Here is a 21587-nt window from a genome sequence, read left to right on the forward strand (position 1 = left end):
TCTATTGGTATTTTCCCAGGGACAATATCAGGATTAGGCTCGATTTCCGCCACCCTCCTGTGGGTCCGGTTCCCGAGGGTCCTCCTCGAGAGTTCGGAGAGAGGAGCGCGGGATCATATTCCTGAACAGCTGCTGGTAATCGAGCTTATATTGGGGATCCATTGGGGTTCGTTACTTTCTGGGGATCGTAAGGAAAACATTTCTTAAGTGTTGGTCTGATTTGTTTTCTTTTTATGTGGTTCCCTCTAGGCGTTAACATCCGAATGCCGTACTTTAAAGAACGTTTCAATATTAAACTCGCCATTCCTGTCAGATGCTGCTTTCAAATGTCTTGCGTCGTGCAGAAGAATGCACAAGATTCGAGTTGAGGGTAAGTCGAGGTTGATAATTTTGTCATTCATTTTTGGGATTCGCTGCTTTCTGATAAAATAAAGCTCCCCTCGCCCATCTGCCAAATAGACGATGGTGTTCTATGTTTTCTAAGGAAATAATGCAGACTTGAAATCTAGAAAAACTGCTAGAGGACGCAGGAAGGAAACGTCAGTGCGTTCAGCACTTTTTCTGGACCTCAAAAATGCATTATCTATATAAAAAAAAAATGCAATCTCAGATCCAGTAGAGGGTATACAGCAGCTATATTCTAAACAATGTTAGTATAAATCTGCTAGTGTTCTATCACGAGTGCCGTTCTCTGATTGGCTACGCTACTCACTATCTATTCTCTGATAGATAGCGAGTGGCGTAGCAGTGTGCGCTTGTTAACAAAATGACGGCCGCTTCTTTGCATTTTCGAAGTGTCTGGGAAGAGGATTTAGAAAAGGTTTGAACGACTAGGAGATTTATACTAAAACAATTCGATTATTCGCTCTCGATTTCTCTGCGCCCTCGTCAACTCTCACGCGATAGAAATCTCGAGCTCATAATCTAATTGTTTTAATGGAGCATTGTAGAACTTGTTTGGTGGCATTTGATGTTCGTTTCAGGAGTTTTTTTTTGTTGTTGTTGTTTTATAGATCGTCATGTTGATAACCGTTTCCGAGGCACCTTAAAGTCTCACAACGCCTCCCTTCCAAATGCAAGCCCAATCAATGTTTTGTTTTCAAAGTACCCGACAAAACAAGCCAAAACTTTTCCTCGCAAGAAACAAAACCCATTAAAAAATATTTGAATAGAAAAAGCCCGGAGCTTATTATTAGTGTTTGACGTGTCACCTTTGGCATTGCCGTTTTTATTCTCATATTCTACGTCTTTATTTCCAAGGAAACAATCGCCTGACAGACGCATCCGTGAAAGTGCTAGCGAAAAGTTGCCCAATGTTAGACCATGTTTATCTTGTGGATTGTCCCAGAATAACTGATCTTGCTCTCAAGGCCTTGGCTTCCTCCAAGCATCTCAATGTAGTCAATGTCGCCGACTGTGTAAGGTAAGAAACGTGCTGAAGATTGTCGATAAGTTACGAAGACTGTTTAAAGAGAGAAGCAACTTGCTGCAAGATATTTATACCCCAAATGATTAGGAACGCGTTTTTCAACGCTGGATAACGCTGATGCTTTGGTATTCATATTCAGTTTCAGTTCTCAAATTCAATTTCAGTTTGATAAGTCATTAATGGATACAAAAAGAACCACATGAAAGTACTGCTCAGTAGCTTTCATATGAATGGTCACACACTAAGGTTTCATACACAGACTTAAAAGTTAGAACCACCTTGTACAGCATAATAAACAGCACCACATGAAAGTACTGCTCAATAGCTTTCATTTGAATGGTCACACACTAGGGTTTCATCCACAGACTTAAAAGTTAGAACCACCTTGTACAGCATAATAAACAGCACCACATGAAAGTACTGCTCAATAGCTTTCACTTGAATCGTCACACACTAGAGTTGCATACGCAGACTTAAAAGTTAGAACCACCTTGTACAGCATAATAAACAGCACCACATGAAAGTACCACTCAATAGTTTTCATTTGAATGGTCACACACTAAGGTTTCATCCACAGACTTAAAAGTTAGAACCACCTTGCACAGCATAATAAACAGCACCACATGAAAGTACTGCTCAATAGCTTTCATTTGAATGGTCACACACTAAGGTTTCATCCACAGACTTAAAAGTTAGAACCACCTTGTACAGCATAATAAACAGCACCACATGAAAGTACTGCTCAATAGCTTTCACTTGAATCGTCACACACTAGAGTTGCATACGCAGACTTAAAAGTTAGAACCACCTTGTACAGCATAATAAACAGCACCACATGAAAGTACCGCTCAATAGTTTTCATTTGAATGGTCACACACTAAGGTTTCATCCACAGACTTAAAAGTTAGAACCACCTTGCACAGCATAATAAACAGCACCACATGAAAGTACTGCTCAATAGCTTTCATTTGAATGGTCACACACTAAGGTTTCATCCACAGACTTAAAAGTTAGAACCACCTTGTACAGCATAATAAACAGCACCACATGAAAGTACCGCTCAATAGCTTTCATTTGAATGGTCACACACTAAGGTTTCATCCACAGACTTAAAAGTTAGAACCACCTTGCACAGCATAATAAACAGCACCACATGAAAGTGCTGCTCAATAGCTTTCATTTGAATGGTCACACACTAAGGTTTCATGCACAGACTTAAAAGTAAGAACCACCTTGTACAGCATAATAAACAGCACCACATGAAAGTACTGCTCAATAGCTTTCATTTGAATGGTCACACACTAAGGTTTCATCCACAGACTTAAAAGTTAGAACCACCTTGCACAGCATAATAAACAGCACCACATGAAAGTACTGCTAAATAGCTTTCATTTGAATGGTCACACACTAGGGTTTCATCCACAGACTTAAAAGTTAGAACCACCTTGCACAGCATAATAAACAGCACCACATGAAAGTGCTGCTCAATAGCTTTCATTTGAATGGTCACACACTAAGGTTTCATGCACAGACTTAAAAGTAAGAACCACCTTGTACAGCATAATAAACAGCACCACATGAAAGTACTGCTCAATAGCTTTCATTTGAATGGTCACACACTAAGGTTTCATCCACAGACTTAAAAGTTAGAACCACCTTGTACAGCATAATAAACAGCACCACATGAAAGTACTGCTCAATAGCTTTCATTTGAATGGTCACACACTAAGGTTTCATCCACAGACTTAAAAGTTAGAACCACCTTGTACAGCATAATAAACAGCACCACATGAAAGTACTGCTCAATAGCTTTCATTTGAATGGTCACACACTAGGGTTTCATCCACAGACTTGAGAGTTAGAACCACCTTGCACAGGATAATAAACAGCACCACATGAAAGTACTGCTCAATAGTTTTCATTTGAATGGTCACACACTAAGGTTTCATCCACAGACTTAAAAGTTAGAACCACCTTGCACAGCATAATAAACAGCACCACATGAAAGTACTGCTCAATAGCTTTCATTTGAATGGTCACACACTAAGGTTTCATCCACAGACTTAAAAGTTAGAACCACCTTGTACAGCATAATAAACAGCACCACATGAAAGTACTGCTCAATAGCTTTCATTTGAATGGTCACACACTAAGGTTTCATCCACAGACTTAAAAGTTAGAACCACCTTGCACAGCATAATAAACAGCACCACATGAAAGTACTGCTAAATAGCTTTCATTTGAATGGTCACACACTAAGGTTTCATCCACAGACTTAAAAGTTAGAACCACCTTGTACAGCATAATAAACAGCACCACATGAAAGTACTGCTCAATAGCTTTCATTTGAATGGTCACACACTAGGGTTTCATCCACAGACTTGAGAGTTAGAACCACCTTGCACAGGATAATAAACAGCACCACATGAAAGTACCGCTCAATAGTTTTCATTTGAATGGTCACACACTAAGGTTTCATACACAGACTTAAAAGTTAGAACCACCTTGTACAGCATAATAAACAGCACCACATGAAAGTGCTGCTAAATAGCTTTCATTTGAATGGTCACACACTAAGGTTTCATCCACAGACTTAAAAGTTAGAACCACCTTGTACAGCATAATAAACAGCACCACATGAAAGTACTGCTCAATAACTTTCATTTGAATGGTCACACACTAAGGTTTCATGCACAGACTTAAAAGTTAGAACCACCTTGCACAGCATAATAAACAGCACCACATGAAAGTACTGCTCAATAGCTTTCATTTGAATGGTCACACACTAAGGTTTCATCCACAGACTTAAAAGTTAGAACCACCTTGTACAGCATAATAAACAGCACCACATGAAAGTACTGCTCAATAGCTTTCATTTGAATGGTCACACACTAGGGTTTCATCCACAGACTTGAGAGTTAGAACCACCTTGCACAGCATAATAAACAGCACCACATGAAAGTACTGCTCAATAGCTTTCATTTGAATAGTCACACACTAAGGTTTCATCCACAGACTTAAAAGTTAGAACCACCTTGTACAGCATAATAAACAGCACCACATGAAAGTACTGCTCAATAGCTTTCATTTGAATGGTCACACACTAGGGTTTCATCCACAGACTTGAGAGTTAGAACCACCTTGCACAGCATAATAAACAGCACCACATGAAAGTACCGCTCAATAGTTTTCATTTGAATGGTCACACACTAAGGTTTCATCCACAGACTTAAAAGTTAGAACCACCTTGTACAGCATAATAAACAGCACCACATGAAAGTGCTGCTAAATAGCTTTCATTTGAATGGTCACACACTAAGGTTGCATACACAGACTTAAAAGTTAGAACCACCTTGTACAACATAATAAACAGCACCACGTGAAAGTACCGCTCAATAGCTTTCATTTGAATGGTCACACACTAAGGTTTCATACACAGACTTAAAAGTTAGAACCACCTTGTACAGCATAATAAACAGCACCACATGAAAGTACTGCTCAATAGCTTTCATTTGAATGGTCACACACTAAGGTTTCATCCACAGACTTAAAAGTTAGAACCACCTTGCACAGCATAATAAACGGCACCACATGAAAGTACTGCTAAATAGCTTTCATTTGAATGGTCACACACTAAGGTTTCATACACAGACTTAAAAGTTAGAACCACCTTGCACAGCATAATAAACAGCACCACATGAAAGTACTGCTAAATAGCTTTCATTTGAATGGTCACACACTAAGGTTTCATACACAGACTTAAAAGTTAGAACCACCTTGCACAGCATAATAAACAGCACCACATGAAAGTACTGCTAAATAGCTTTCATTTGAATGGTCACACACTAAGGTTTCATACACAGACTTAAAAGTTAGAACCACCTTGTACAGCATAATAAACAGCACCACATGAAAGTACTGCTCAATAGCTTTCATTTGAATCATCACACACTAAGGTTTCATCCAGAGACTTAAAAGTTAGAACCACCTTGTACAGCATAATAAACAGCACCACATGAAAGTACTGCTCAATAGCTTTCATATGAATGGTCACACACTAGGGTTTCATCCACAGACTTAAAAGTTAGAACCACCTTGTACAGCATAATAAACAGCACCACATGAAAGTACTGCTCAATAGCTTTCATTTGAATGGTCACACACTAAGGTTTCATACACAGACTTAAAAGTTAGAACCACCTTGTACAGCATAATAAACAGCACCACATGAAAGTACTGCTAAATAGCTTTCATTTGAATGGTCACACTAGGGTTTCATCCACAGACTTAAAAGTTAGAACCACCTTGTACAGCATAATAAACAGCACCACATGAAAGTACTGCTCAATAGCTTTCATTTGAATGATCACACACTAAGGTTTCATCCACAGATTTAAAAGTTAGAACCACCTTGTACAGCATAATAAACAGCACCACATGAAAGTACCGCTCAATAGTTTTCATTTGAATGGTCACACACTAAGGTTTCATCCACAGACTTAAAAGTTAGAACCACCTTGTACAACATAATAAACAGCACCACATGAAAGTACTCCTCATTAGCTTTCATATGAATGGTCACACACTAAGGTTTCATACACAGACTTAAAAGTTAGAACCACCTTGTACAGCATAATAAACAGCACCACATGAAAGTACTGCTCAATAGCTTTCATTTGAATGGTCACACACTAGGGTTTCATCCACAGACTTAAAAGTTAGAACCACCTTGTACAGCATAATAAACAGCACCACATGAAAGTACTGCTCAATAGCTTTCACTTGAATCGTCACACACTAGAGTTGCATACGCAGACTTAAAAGGTAGAACCACCTTGTACAGCATAATAAACAGCACCACATGAAAGTACCACTCAATAGTTTTCATTTGAATGGTCACACACTAAGGTTTCATCCACAGACTTAAAAGTTAGAACCACCTTGCACAGCATAATAAACAGCACCACATGAAAGTACTGCTCAATAGCTTTCATTTGAATGGTCACACACTAAGGTTTCATCCACAGACTTAAAAGTTAGAACCACCTTGTACAGCATAATAAACAGCACCACATGAAAGTACTGCTCAATAGCTTTCACTTGAATCGTCACACACTAGAGTTGCATACGCAGACTTAAAAGTTAGAACCACCTTGTACAGCATAATAAACAGCACCACATGAAAGTACCGCTCAATAGTTTTCATTTGAATGGTCACACACTAAGGTTTCATACACAGACTTAAAAGTTAGAACCACCTTGCACAGCATAATAAACAGCACCACATGAAAGTACTGCTCAATAGCTTTCATTTGAATGGTCACACACTAAGGTTTCATACACAGACTTAAAAGTTAGAACCACCTTGTACAGGATAATAAACAGCACCACATGAAAGTACTGCTCAATAGCTTTCATTTGAATGGTCACACACTAGGGTTTCATCCACAGACTTAAAAGTTAGAACCACCTTGTACAGCATAATAAACAGCACCACATGAAAGTACTGCTCAATAGCTTTCATTTGAATGGTCACACACGAAGGTTTCATCCACAGACTTAAAAGTTAGAACCACCTTGTACAGCATAATAAAGAGCACCACATCAAAGTACTGCTCAATAGCTTTCATTTGAATGGTCACACACTAGGGTTTCATCCACAGACTTAAAAGTTAGAACCACCTTGTACAGCATAATAAACAGCACCACATGAAAGTACTGCTAAATAGCTTTCATTTGAATGGTCACACACTAGGGTTTCATCCACAGACTTAAAAGTTACAACCACCTTGTACAGCATAATAAACAGCACCACATGAAAGTACTGCTCAATAGCTTTCATTTGAATCATCACACACTAAGGTTTCATCCACAGACTTAAAAGTTAGAACCACCTTGTACAGCATAATAAACAGCACCACATGAAAGTACTGCTCAATAGTTTTCATTTGAATGGTCACACACTTAGGTTTCATACACAGACTTAAAAGTTAGAACCACCTTGTACAGCATAATAAACAGCACCACATGAAAGTACTGCTCAATAGTTTTCATTTGAATGGTCACACACTTAGGTTTCATCCACAGACTTAAAAGTTAGAACCACCTTGTACAGCATAATAAACAGCACCACATGAAAGTACCGCTCAATAGCTTTCATTTGAATGGTCACACACGAAGGTTTCATCCACAGACTTAAAAGTTAGAACCACCTTGTACAGCATAATAAACAGCACCACATGAAAGTACCGCTCAATAGCTTTCATTTGAATGGTCACACACGAAGGTTTCATCCACAGACTTAAAAGTTAGAACCACCTTGTACAGCATAATAAACAGCACCACATGAAAGTACTGCTCAATAGCTTTCATTTGAATGGTCACACACTAAGGTTTCATCCACAGACTTAAAAGTTAGAACCACCTTGTACAGGATAATAAACAGCACCACATGAAAGTACTGCTCAATAGCTTTCATTTGAATGGTCACACACTAGGGTTTCATCCACAGACTTAAAAGTTAGAACCACCTTGTACAGCATAATAAACAGCACCACATGAAAGTACTGCTCAATAGCTTTCATTTGAATGGTCACACACGAAGGTTTCATCCACAGACTTAAAAGTTAGAACCACCTTGTACAGCATAATAAACAGCACCACATGAAAGTACTGCTCAATAGCTTTCATTTGAATGGTCACACACTAGGGTTTCATCCACAGACTTAAAAGTTAGAACCACCTTGTACAGCATAATAAACAGCACCACATGAAAGTACTGCTAAATAGCTTTCATTTGAATGGTCACACACTAGGGTTTCATCCACAGACTTAAAAGTTAGAACCACCTTGTACAGCATAATAAACAGCACCACATGAAAGTACTGCTCAATAGCTTTCATTTGAATCATCACACACTAAGGTTTCATCCACAGACTTAAAAGTTAGAACCACCTTGCACAGCATAATAAACAGCACCACATGAAAGTACTGCTCAATAGCTTTCATTTGAATGGTCACACACTAGGGTTTCATCCACAGACTTAAAAGTTAGAACCACCTTGTACAGCATAATAAACAGCACCACATGAAAGTACTGCTCAATAGCTTTCATTTGAATGGTCACACACGAAGGTTTCATCCACAGACTTAAAAGTTAGAACCACCTTGTACAGCATAATAAACAGCACCACATGAAAGTACTGCTCAATAGCTTTCATTTGAATGGTCACACACTAAGGTTTCATACACAGACTTAAAAGTTAGAACCACCTTGTACAGCATAATAAAGAGCACCACATGAAAGTACTGCTCAATAGCTTTCATTTGAATGGTCACACACTAGGGTTTCATCCACAGACTTAAAAGTTAGAACCACCTTGTACAGCATAATAAACAGCAGCACATGAAAGTACTGCTAAATAGCTTTCATTTGAATGGTCACACACTAGGGTTTCATCCACAGACTTAAAAGTTAGAACCACCTTGTACAGCATAATAAACAGCACCACATGAAAGTACTGCTCAATAGCTTTCATTTGAATCATCACACACTAAGGTTTCATCCACAGACTTAAAAGTTAGAACCACCTTGTACAGCATAATAAAGAGCACCACATCAAAGTACTGCTCAATAGCTTTCATTTGAATGGTCACACACTAGGGTTTCATCCACAGACTTAAAAGTTAGAACCACCTTGTACAGCATAATAAACAGCACCACATGAAAGTACTGCTAAATAGCTTTCATTTGAATGGTCACACACTAAGGTTTCATCCACAGACTTAAAAGTTACAACCACCTTGTACAGCATAATAAACAGCACCACATGAAAGTACTGCTCAATAGCTTTCATTTGAATCATCACACACTAAGGTTTCATCCACAGACTTAAAAGTTAGAACCACCTTGTACAGCATAATAAACAGCACCACATGAAAGTACTGCTCAATAGTTTTCATTTGAATGGTCACACACTTAGGTTTCATACACAGACTTAAAAGTTAGAACCACCTTGTACAGCATAATAAACAGCACCACATGAAAGTACTGCTCAATAGTTTTCATTTGAATGGTCACACACTTAGGTTTCATCCACAGACTTAAAAGTTAGAACCACCTTGTACAGCATAATAAACAGCACCACATGAAAGTACCGCTCAATAGCTTTCATTTGAATGGTCACACACGAAGGTTTCATCCACAGACTTAAAAGTTAGAACCACCTTGTACAGCATAATAAACAGCACCACATGAAAGTACCGCTCAATAGCTTTCATTTGAATGGTCACACACGAAGGTTTCATCCACAGACTTAAAAGTTAGAACCACCTTGTACAGCATAATAAACAGCACCACATGAAAGTACCGCTCAATAGTTTTCATTTGAATGGTCACACACTAAGGTTTCATACACAGACTTAAAAGTTAGAACCACCTTGTACAGCATAATAAACAGCACCACATGAAAGTACTGCTCAATAGCTTTCATTTGAATGGTCACACACTAAGGTTTCATCCACAGACTTAAAAGTTAGAACCACCTTGTACAGGATAATAAACAGCACCACATGAAAGTACTGCTAAATAGCTTTCATTTGAATGGTCACACACTAGGGTTTCATCCACAGACTTAAAAGTTAGAACCACCTTGTACAGCATAATAAACAGCACCACATGAAAGTACTGCTCAATAGCTTTCATTTGAATGGTCACACACGAAGGTTTCATCCACAGACTTAAAAGTTAGAACCACCTTGTACAGCATAATAAACAGCACCACATGAAAGTACTGCTCAATAGCTTTCATTTGAATGGTCACACACTAAGGTTTCATACACAGACTTAAAAGTAAGAACCACCTTGCACAGCATAATAAACAGCACCACATGAAAGTGCTGCTAAATAGCTTTCATTTGAATGGTCACACACTAAGGTTTCATACACAGACTTAAAAGTTAGAACCACCTTGTACAGCATAATAAACAGCACCACATGAAAGTACTGCTCAATAGCTTTCATTTGAATGGTCACACACTAAGGTTTCATCCACAGACTTAAAAGTTCGAACCACCTTGCACAGCATAATAAACAGCACCACATGAAAGTACCGCTCAATAGCTTTCATTTGAATGGTCACACACGAAGGTTTCATCCACAGACTTAAAAGTTAGAACCACCTTGTACAGCATAATAAACAGCACCACATGAAAGTACTGCTCAATAGCTTTCATTTGAATGGTCACACACAAAGGTTTCATACACAGACTTAAAAGTTAGAACCACCTTGTACAGCATAATAAACAGCACCACATGAAAGTACTGCTCAATAGCTTTCATTTGAATGGTCACACACTAAGGTTTCATCCACAGACTTAAAAGTAAGAACCACCTTGCACAGCATAATAAACAGCACCACATGAAAGTGCTGCTAAATAGCTTTCATTTGAATGGTCACACACTAAGGTTTCATACACAGACTTAAAAGTTAGAACCACCTTGTACAGCATAATAAACAGCACCACATGAAAGTACTGCTCAATAGCTTTCATATGAATGGTCACACACTAGGGTTTCATCCACAGACTTAAAAGTTAGAACCACCTTGTACAGCATAATAAACAGCACCACATGAAAGTACTGCTCAATAGCTTTCATTTGAATGGTCACACACTAAGGTTTCATACACAGACTTAAAAGTTAGAACCACCTTGTACAGCATAATAAACAGCACCACATGAAAGTACTGCTAAATAGCTTTCATTTGAATGGTCACACTAGGGTTTCATCCACAGACTTAAAAGTTAGAACCACCTTGTACAGCATAATAAACAGCACCACATGAAAGTACTGCTCAATAGCTTTCATTTGAATGATCACACACTAAGGTTTCATCCACAGATTTAAAAGTTAGAACCACCTTGTACAGCATAATAAACAGCACCACATGAAAGTACCGCTCAATAGTTTTCATTTGAATGGTCACACACTAAGGTTTCATCCACAGACTTAAAAGTTAGAACCACCTTGTACAACATAATAAACAGCACCACATGAAAGTACTGCTCATTAGCTTTCATATGAATGGTCACACACTAAGGTTTCATACACAGACTTAAAAGTTAGAACCACCTTGTACAGCATAATAAACAGCACCACATGAAAGTACTGCTCAATAGCTTTCATTTGAATGGTCACACACTAGGGTTTCATCCACAGACTTAAAAGTTAGAACCACCTTGTACAGCATAATAAACAGCACCACATGAAAGTACTGCTCAATAGCTTTCACTTGAATCGTCACACACTAGAGTTGCATACGCAGACTTAAAAGGTAGAACCACCTTGTACAGCATAATAAACAGCACCACATGAAAGTACCACTCAATAGTTTTCATTTGAATGGTCACACACTAAGGTTTCATCCACAGACTTAAAAGTTAGAACCACCTTGCACAGCATAATAAACAGCACCACATGAAAGTACTGCTCAATAGCTTTCATTTGAATGGTCACACACTAAGGTTTCATCCACAGACTTAAAAGTTAGAACCACCTTGTACAGCATAATAAACAGCACCACATGAAAGTACTGCTCAATAGCTTTCACTTGAATCGTCACACACTAGAGTTGCATACGCAGACTTAAAAGGTAGAACCACCTTGTACAGCATAATAAACAGCACCACATGAAAGTACCGCTCAATAGTTTTCATTTGAATGGTCACACACTAAGGTTTCATCCACAGACTTAAAAGTTAGAACCACCTTGCACAGCATAATAAACAGCACCACATGAAAGTACTGCTCAATAGCTTTCATTTGAATGGTCACACACTAAGGTTTCATACACAGACTTAAAAGTTAGAACCACCTTGTACAGGATAATAAACAGCACCACATGAAAGTACTGCTCAATAGCTTTCATTTGAATGGTCACACACTAGGGTTTCATCCACAGACTTAAAAGTTAGAACCACCTTGTACAGCATAATAAACAGCACCACATGAAAGTACTGCTCAATAGCTTTCATTTGAATGGTCACACACGAAGGTTTCATCCACAGACTTAAAAGTTAGAACCACCTTGTACAGCATAATAAACAGCACCACATGAAAGTACTGCTCAATAGCTTTCATTTGAATGGTCACACACTAAGGTTTCATACACAGACTTAAAAGTTAGAACCACCTTGTACAGCATAATAAAGAGCACCACATGAAAGTACTGCTCAATAGCTTTCATTTGAATGGTCACACACTAGGGTTTCATCCACAGACTTAAAAGTTAGAACCACCTTGTACAGCATAATAAACAGCACCACATGAAAGTACTGCTAAATAGCTTTCATTTGAATGGTCACACACTAGGGTTTCATCCACAGACTTAAAAGTTAGAACCACCTTGTACAGCATAATAAACAGCACCACATGAAAGTACTGCTCAATAGCTTTCATTTGAATCATCACACACTAAGGTTTCATCCACAGACTTAAAAGTTAGAACCACCTTGTACAGCATAATAAAGAGCACCACATCAAAGTACTGCTCAATAGCTTTCATTTGAATGGTCACACACTAGGGTTTCATCCACAGACTTAAAAGTTAGAACCACCTTGTACAGCATAATAAACAGCACCACATGAAAGTACTGCTAAATAGCTTTCATTTGAATGGTCACACACTAGGGTTTCATCCACAGACTTAAAAGTTACAACCACCTTGTACAGCATAATAAACAGCACCACATGAAAGTACTGCTCAATAGCTTTCATTTGAATCATCACACACTAAGGTTTCATCCACAGACTTAAAAGTTAGAACCACCTTGTACAGCATAATAAACAGCACCACATGAAAGTACTGCTCAATAGTTTTCATTTGAATGGTCACACACTTAGGTTTCATACACAGACTTAAAAGTTAGAACCACCTTGTACAGCATAATAAACAGCACCACATGAAAGTACTGCTCAATAGTTTTCATTTGAATGGTCACACACTTAGGTTTCATCCACAGACTTAAAAGTTAGAACCACCTTGTACAGCATAATAAACAGCACCACATGAAAGTACCGCTCAATAGCTTTCATTTGAATGGTCACACACGAAGGTTTCATCCACAGACTTAAAAGTTAGAACCACCTTGTACAGCATAATAAACAGCACCACATGAAAGTACCGCTCAATAGCTTTCATTTGAATGGTCACACACGAAGGTTTCATCCACAGACTTAAAAGTTAGAACCACCTTGTACAGCATAATAAACAGCACCACATGAAAGTACCGCTCAATAGTTTTCATTTGAATGGTCACACACTAAGGTTTCATACACAGACTTAAAAGTTAGAACCACCTTGTACAGCATAATAAACAGCACCACATGAAAGTACTGCTCAATAGCTTTCATTTGAATGGTCACACACGAAGGTTTCATCCACAGACTTAAAAGTTAGAACCACCTTGTACAGGATAATAAACAGCACCACATGAAAGTACTGCTCAATAGCTTTCATTTGAATGGTCACACACTAGGGTTTCATCCACAGACTTAAAAGTTAGAACCACCTTGTACAGCATAATAAACAGCACCACATGAAAGTACTGCTCAATAGCTTTCATTTGAATGGTCACACACGAAGGTTTCATCCACAGACTTAAAAGTTAGAACCACCTTGTACAGCATAATAAACAGCACCACATGAAAGTACTGCTCAATAGCTTTCACTTGAATCGTCACACACTAGAGTTGCATACGCAGACTTAAAAGGTAGAACCACCTTGTACAGCATAATAAACAGCACCACATGAAAGTACCGCTCAATAGTTTTCATTTGAATGGTCACACACTAAGGTTTCATCCACAGACTTAAAAGTTAGAACCACCTTGCACAGCATAATAAACAGCACCACATGAAAGTACTGCTCAATAGCTTTCATTTGAATGGTCACACACTAAGGTTTCATACACAGACTTAAAAGTTAGAACCACCTTGTACAGGATAATAAACAGCACCACATGAAAGTACTGCTCAATAGCTTTCATTTGAATGGTCACACACTAGGGTTTCATCCACAGACTTAAAAGTTAGAACCACCTTGTACAGCATAATAAACAGCACCACATGAAAGTACTGCTCAATAGCTTTCATTTGAATGGTCACACACGAAGGTTTCATCCACAGACTTAAAAGTTAGAACCACCTTGTACAGCATAATAAACAGCACCACATGAAAGTACTGCTCAATAGCTTTCATTTGAATGGTCACACACTAAGGTTTCATACACAGACTTAAAAGTTAGAACCACCTTGTACAGCATAATAAAGAGCACCACATGAAAGTACTGCTCAATAGCTTTCATTTGAATGGTCACACACTAGGGTTTCATCCACAGACTTAAAAGTTAGAACCACCTTGTACAGCATAATAAACAGCACCACATGAAAGTACTGCTAAATAGCTTTCATTTGAATGGTCACACACTAGGGTTTCATCCACAGACTTAAAAGTTAGAACCACCTTGTACAGCATAATAAACAGCACCACATGAAAGTACTGCTCAATAGCTTTCATTTGAATCATCACACACTAAGGTTTCATCCACAGACTTAAAAGTTAGAACCACCTTGTACAGCATAATAAAGAGCACCACATCAAAGTACTGCTCAATAGCTTTCATTTGAATGGTCACACACTAGGGTTTCATCCACAGACTTAAAAGTTAGAACCACCTTGTACAGCATAATAAACAGCACCACATGAAAGTACTGCTAAATAGCTTTCATTTGAATGGTCACACACTAGGGTTTCATCCACAGACTTAAAAGTTACAACCACCTTGTACAGCATAATAAACAGCACCACATGAAAGTACTGCTCAATAGCTTTCATTTGAATCATCACACACTAAGGTTTCATCCACAGACTTAAAAGTTAGAACCACCTTGTACAGCATAATAAACAGCACCACATGAAAGTACTGCTCAATAGTTTTCATTTGAATGGTCACACACTTAGGTTTCATACACAGACTTAAAAGTTAGAACCACCTTGTACAGCATAATAAACAGCACCACATGAAAGTACTGCTCAATAGTTTTCATTTGAATGGTCACACACTTAGGTTTCATCCACAGACTTAAAAGTTAGAACCACCTTGTACAGCATAATAAACAGCACCACATGAAAGTACCGCTCAATAGCTTTCATTTGAATGGTCACACACGAAGGTTTCATCCACAGACTTAAAAGTTAGAACCACCTTGTACAGCATAATAAACAGCACCACATGAAAGTACCGCTCAATAGCTTTCATTTGAATGGTCACACACGAAGGTTTCATCCACAGACTTAAAAGTTAGAACCACCTTGTACAGCATAATAAACAGCACCACATGAAAGTACCGCTCAATAGTTTTCATTTGAATGGTCACACACTAAGGTTTCATACACAGACTTAAAAGTTAGAACCACCTTGTACAGCATAATAAACAGCACCACATGAAAGTACTGCTCAATAGCTTTCATTTGAATGGTCACACACGAAGGTTTCATCCACAGACTTAAAAGTTAGAACCACCTTGTACAGGATAATAAACAGCACCACATGAAAGTACTGCTCAATAGCTTTCATTTGAATGGTCACACACTAGGGTTTCATCCACAGACTTAAAAGTTAGAACCACCTTGTACAGCATAATAAACAGCACCACATGAAAGTACTGCTCAATAGCTTTCATTTGAATGGTCACACACGAAGGTTTCATCCACAGACTTAAAAGTTAGAACCACCTTGTACAGCATAATAAACAGCACCACATGAAAGTACTGCTCAATAGCTTTCATTTGAATGGTCACACACTAGGGTTTCATCCACAGACTTAAAAGTTAGAACCACCTTGTACAGCATAATAAACAGCACCACATGAAAGTACTGCTAAATAGCTTTCATTTGAATGGTCACACACTAGGGTTTCATCCACAGACTTAAAAGTTAGAACCACCTTGTACAGCATAATAAACAGCACCACATGAAAGTACTGCTCAATAGTTTTCATTTGAATGGTCACACACTTAGGTTTCATCCACAGACTTAAAAGTTAGAACCACCTTGTACAGCATAATAAACAGCACCACATGAAAGTACCGCTCAATAGCTTTCATTTGAATGGTCACACACGAAGGTTTCATCCACAGACTTAAAAGTTAGAACCACCTTGTACAGCATAATAAACAGCACCACATGAAAGTACCGCTCAATAGCTTTCATTTGAATGGTCACACACTAAGGTTTCATCCACAGACTTAAAAGTTAGAACCACCTTGCACAGCATAATAAACAGCACCACATGAAAGTACTGCTCAATAGCTTTCATTTGAATGGTCACACACTAGGGTTTCATCCACAGACTTAAAAGTTAGAACCACCTTGTACAGCATAATAAACAGCACCACATGAAAGTACTGCTCAATAGCTTTCATTTGAATTGTCACACACGAAGGTTTCATCCACAGACTTAAAAGTTAGAACCACCTTGTACAGCATAATAAACAGCACCACATGAAAGTACTGCTCAATAGCTTTCATTTGAATGGTCACACACTAAGGTTTCATACACAGACTTAAAAGTTAGAACCACCTTGTACAGCATAATAAACAGCACCACATGAAAGTACTGCTAAATAGCTTTCATTTGAATGGTCACACACGAAGGTTTCATCCACAGACTTAAAAGTTAGAACCACCTTGTACAGCATAATAAACAGCACCACATGAAAGTACTGCTCAATAGCTTTCATTTGAATGGTCACACACTAAGGTTTCATACACAGACTTAAAAGTTAGAACCACCTTGTACAGCATAATAAAGAGCACCACATGAAAGTACTGCTCAATAGCTTTCATTTGAATGGTCACACACTAGGGTTTCATCCACAGACTTAAAAGTTAGAACCACCTTGTACAGCATAATAAACAGCACCACATGAAAGTACTGCTAAATAGCTTTCATTTGAATGGTCACACACTAGGGTTTCATCCACAGACTTAAAAGTAAGAACCACCTTGTACAGCATAATAAACAGCACCACATGAAAGTACTGCTCAATAGTTTTCATTTGAATCATCACACACTAAGGTTTCATCCACAGACTTAAAAGTTAGAACCACCTTGTACAGCATAATAAACAGCACCACATGAAAGTACTGCTCAATAGTTTTCATTTGAATGGTCACACACTTAGGTTTCATCCACAGACTTAAAAGTTAGAACCACCTTGTACAGCATAATAAACAGCACCACATGAAAGTACCGCTCAATAGCTTTCATTTGAATGGTCACACACGAAGGTTTCATCCACAGACTTAAAAGTTAGAACCACCTTGTACAGCATAATAAACAGCACCACATGAAAGTACCGCTCAATAGCTTTCATTTGAATGGTCACACACTAAGGTTTCATGCACAGACTTAAAAGTTAGAACCACCTTGTACAGCATAATAAACAGCACCACATGAAAGTACTGCTCAATAGCTTTCATTTGAATGGTCACACACTAAGGTTTCATACACAGACTTAAAAGTTAGAACCACCTTGTACAGGATAATAAACAGCACCACATGAAAGTACTGCTCAATAGCTTTCATTTGAATGGTCACACACTAGGGTTTCATCCACAGACTTAAAAGTTAGAACCACCTTGTACAGCATAATAAACAGCACCACATGAAAGTACTGCTCAATAGCTTTCATTTGAATGGTCACACACGAAGGTTTCATCCACAGACTTAAAAGTTAGAACCACCTTGTACAGCATAATAAACAGCACCACATGAAAGTACTGCTCAATAGCTTTCATTTGAATGGTCACACACTAAGGTTTCATACACAGACTTAAAAGTTAGAACCACCTTGTACAGCATAATAAAGAGCACCACATGAAAGTACTGCTCAATAGCTTTCATTTGAATGGTCACACACTAGGGTTTCATCCACAGACTTAAAAGTTAGAACCACCTTGTACAGCATAATAAACAGCACCACATGAAAGTACTGCTCAATAGCTTTCATTTGAATGGTCACACACTAGGGTTTCATCCACAGACTTAAAAGTTAGAACCACCTTGTACAGCATAATAAACAGCACCACATGAAAGTACTGCTCAATAGCTTTCATTTGAATCATCACACACTAAGGTTTCATCCACAGACTTAAAAGTTAGAACCACCTTGTACAGCATAATAAACAGCACCACATGAAAGTATTGCTCAATAGTTTTCATTTGAATGGTCACACACTTAGGTTTCATCCACAGACTTAAAAGTTACAACCACCTTGTACAGCATAATAAACAGCACCACATGAAAGTACCGCTCAATAGCTTTCATTTGAATGGTCACACACGAAGGTTTCATCCACAGACTTAAAAGTTAGAACCACCTTGTACAGCATAATAAACAGCACCACATGAAAGTACCGCTCAATAGCTTTCATTTGAATGGTCACACACGAAGGTTTCATCCACAGACTTAAAAGTTAGAACCACCTTGTACAGCATAATAAACAGCACCACATGAAAGTACCGCTCAATAGCTTTCATTTGAATGGTCACACACGAAGGTTTCATCCACAGACTTAAAAGTTAGAACCACCTTGTACAGCATAATAAACAGCACCACATGAAAGTACCGCTCAATAGCTTTCATTTGAATGGTCACACACGAAGGTTTCATCCACAGACTTAAAAGTTAGAACCACCTTGTACAGCATAATAAACAGCACCACATGAAAGTACTGCTCAATAGTTTTCATTTGAATGGTCACACACTTAGGTTTCATCCACAGACTTAAAAGTTAGAACCACCTTGTACAGCATAATAAACAGCACCACATGAAAGTACCGCTCAATAGCTTTCATTTGAATGGTCACACACGAAGGTTTCATCCACAGACTTAAAAGTTAGAACCACCTTGTACAGCATAATAAACAGCACCACATGAAAGTACCGCTCAATAGCTTTCATTTGAATGGTCACACACGAAGGTTTCATCCACAGACTTAAAAGTTAGAACCACCTTGTACAGCATAATAAACAGCACCACATGAAAGTACCGCTCAATAGTTTTCATTTGAATGGTCACACACTAAGGTTTCATGCACAGACTTAAAAGTTAGAACCACCTTGTACAGCATAATAAACAGCACCACATGAAAGTACTGCTCAATAGCTTTCATTTGAATGGTCACACACTAAGGTTTCATACACAGACTTAAAAGTTAGAACCACCTTGTACAGGATAATAAACAGCACCACATGAAAGTACTGCTCAATAGCTTTCATTTGAATGGTCACACACTAGGGTTTCATCCACAGACTTAAAAGTTAGAACCACCTTGTACAGCATAATAAACAGCACCACATGAAAGTACTGCTAAATAGCTTTCATTTGAATGGTCACACACTAGGGTTTCATCCACAGACTTAAAAGTTAGAACCACCTTGTACAGCATAATAAACAGCACCACATGAAAGTACTGCTCAATAGCTTTCATTTCAATGATCACACACTAAGGTTTTATCCACAGACTTAAAAGTTAGAACCACCTAGCACAGCATAATAAACAGCACCACATGAAAGTACTGCTAAATAGCTTTCATTTGAATGGTCACACACTAAGGTTTCATCCACAGACTTAAAAGTTAGAACCACCTTGTACAGCATAATAAACAGCACCACATGAAAGTACTGCTCAATAGCTTTCATTTGAATGGTCACACACTAAGGTTTCATCCACAGACTTAAAAGTTAGAACCACCTTGCACAGCATAATAAACAGCACCACATGAAAGTACTGCTAAATAGCTTTCATTTGAATGGTCACACACTAAGGTTTCATCCACAGACTTAAAAGTTAGAACCACCTTGTACAGCATAATAAACAGCACCACATGAAAGTACTGCTCAATAGCTTTCATTTGAATGGTCACACACTAAGGTTTCATCCACAGACTTAAAAGTAAGAACCACCTTGCACAGCATAATAAACAGCACCACATGAAAGTACTGCTAAATAGCTTTCATTTGAATGGTCACACACTAAGGTTTCATCCACAGACTTAAAAGTTAGAACCACCTTGTACAGCATAATAAACAGCACCACATGAAAGTACTGCTCAATAGCTTTCATTTGAATGGTCACACACTAGGGTTTCATCCACAGACTAAATAGTTCGAACGTTTGTTCAATGTTAAGCCACTCGAGTTGGGTCTGTCTATTGCTTTGTTCTAATCAGTGCACATGTACACTGTTCTTTTTCTGTACAGGATACAGGACACGGGAGTGAGGCAGATCGTTGAAGGCCCGTCTGGCGCCAAAATAAAAGAGCTCAATTTAACCAACTGTGTGCGAGTCAGTGACGTCACGTTACTGAGAATAGCACAGAGGTGAGACCAACATTGTTGTGAATGTTTAACTGTAAATAATCGCAGTGACTAATGATTTAGAGTTAGCAGTAATTTTTTATTACTTGTCTCTAATCCTCATCAATACATACATGTCATTACGTTGCATGCAATATAGTTATGTTAAACGCTTTTGAAGCCTGAGCCGCCTAAATCAGGTTCAAATAACTTTAGTATGTCCTTAAATAAACTTGTGGTGGTTTTCTTTGTTTTCTCGTTACGTTTTAGCTGTCACAGTACTGAAACTGTGCGTATGAATGAGACACTTGTTGTGTCACGCTTTACATATCATATCACCAGCATCTTGTTTATCAACATGCAACTGATGGTGTTTCGTTACTTTTAATACGTCACAGTCTTGTGAACGTGGACTGACACCAGTGTTGCGTTACTTTTCAGATGTCACAATCTGGTGTATGCTAGTTTCTGTTACTGCGAACACGTGACGGATGCTGGAGTGGAATTGCTCGGTACCCTCCCCTCCCTCATGTCACTGGATTTGTCAGGGTGTAATATACAGGACCAGGGAGTAGCGGCACTTGGCAACAACCCGCGATTCCGTGATATCACACTTGCTGAATGTCCAAATATCACTGACCTGGGACTACAGGTATGTAGCAATAAATTTACATGCTTCTTGCATGGGGAAGACATGGGGCGGGGGATGGAGTGGAGTGGGACGTGGCG

General features: G+C 38.5%; 1 protein-coding gene and 3 long non-coding RNA genes across 4 annotated transcripts in view; all 4 read left to right on the plus strand.

Moving 5' to 3' along the window:
• LOC110039618 (F-box and leucine-rich repeat protein 13-like) overlaps nucleotides 1-21587 on the plus strand; it is a 39176-nt gene that overhangs the window by 12537 nt on the left and 5052 nt on the right. The window contains exons 16-19 of the mRNA XM_089280955.1: nucleotides 250-370; nucleotides 1261-1423; nucleotides 20763-20882; nucleotides 21300-21510. Coding sequence (XP_089137081.1) covers nucleotides 250-370; nucleotides 1261-1423; nucleotides 20763-20882; nucleotides 21300-21510 — 615 coding nt within the window. The remainder of the gene's footprint in view (nucleotides 1-249; nucleotides 371-1260; nucleotides 1424-20762; nucleotides 20883-21299; nucleotides 21511-21587) is intronic.
• LOC149096607 (uncharacterized) lies at nucleotides 1694-2158 on the plus strand. The gene is made up of 2 exons (XR_016204457.1): nucleotides 1694-1781; nucleotides 1994-2158. It is a non-coding gene; the product is annotated as an uncharacterized LOC149096607 (long non-coding RNA).
• LOC149096608 (uncharacterized) lies at nucleotides 6038-6502 on the plus strand. The gene is made up of 2 exons (XR_016204463.1): nucleotides 6038-6125; nucleotides 6338-6502. It is a non-coding gene; the product is annotated as an uncharacterized LOC149096608 (long non-coding RNA).
• Nucleotides 11548-12012, plus strand: LOC149096609 (uncharacterized). The gene is made up of 2 exons (XR_016204464.1): nucleotides 11548-11635; nucleotides 11848-12012. It is a non-coding gene; the product is annotated as an uncharacterized LOC149096609 (long non-coding RNA).

Source organism: Orbicella faveolata, unplaced genomic scaffold (genome assembly GCF_042242905.1).
Source record: "Orbicella faveolata isolate gen_17 unplaced genomic scaffold, um_ofav_v1 contig_48, whole genome shotgun sequence".
In the NCBI taxonomy this organism is placed as follows: Eukaryota; Metazoa; Cnidaria; class Anthozoa; order Scleractinia; family Merulinidae; genus Orbicella; species Orbicella faveolata.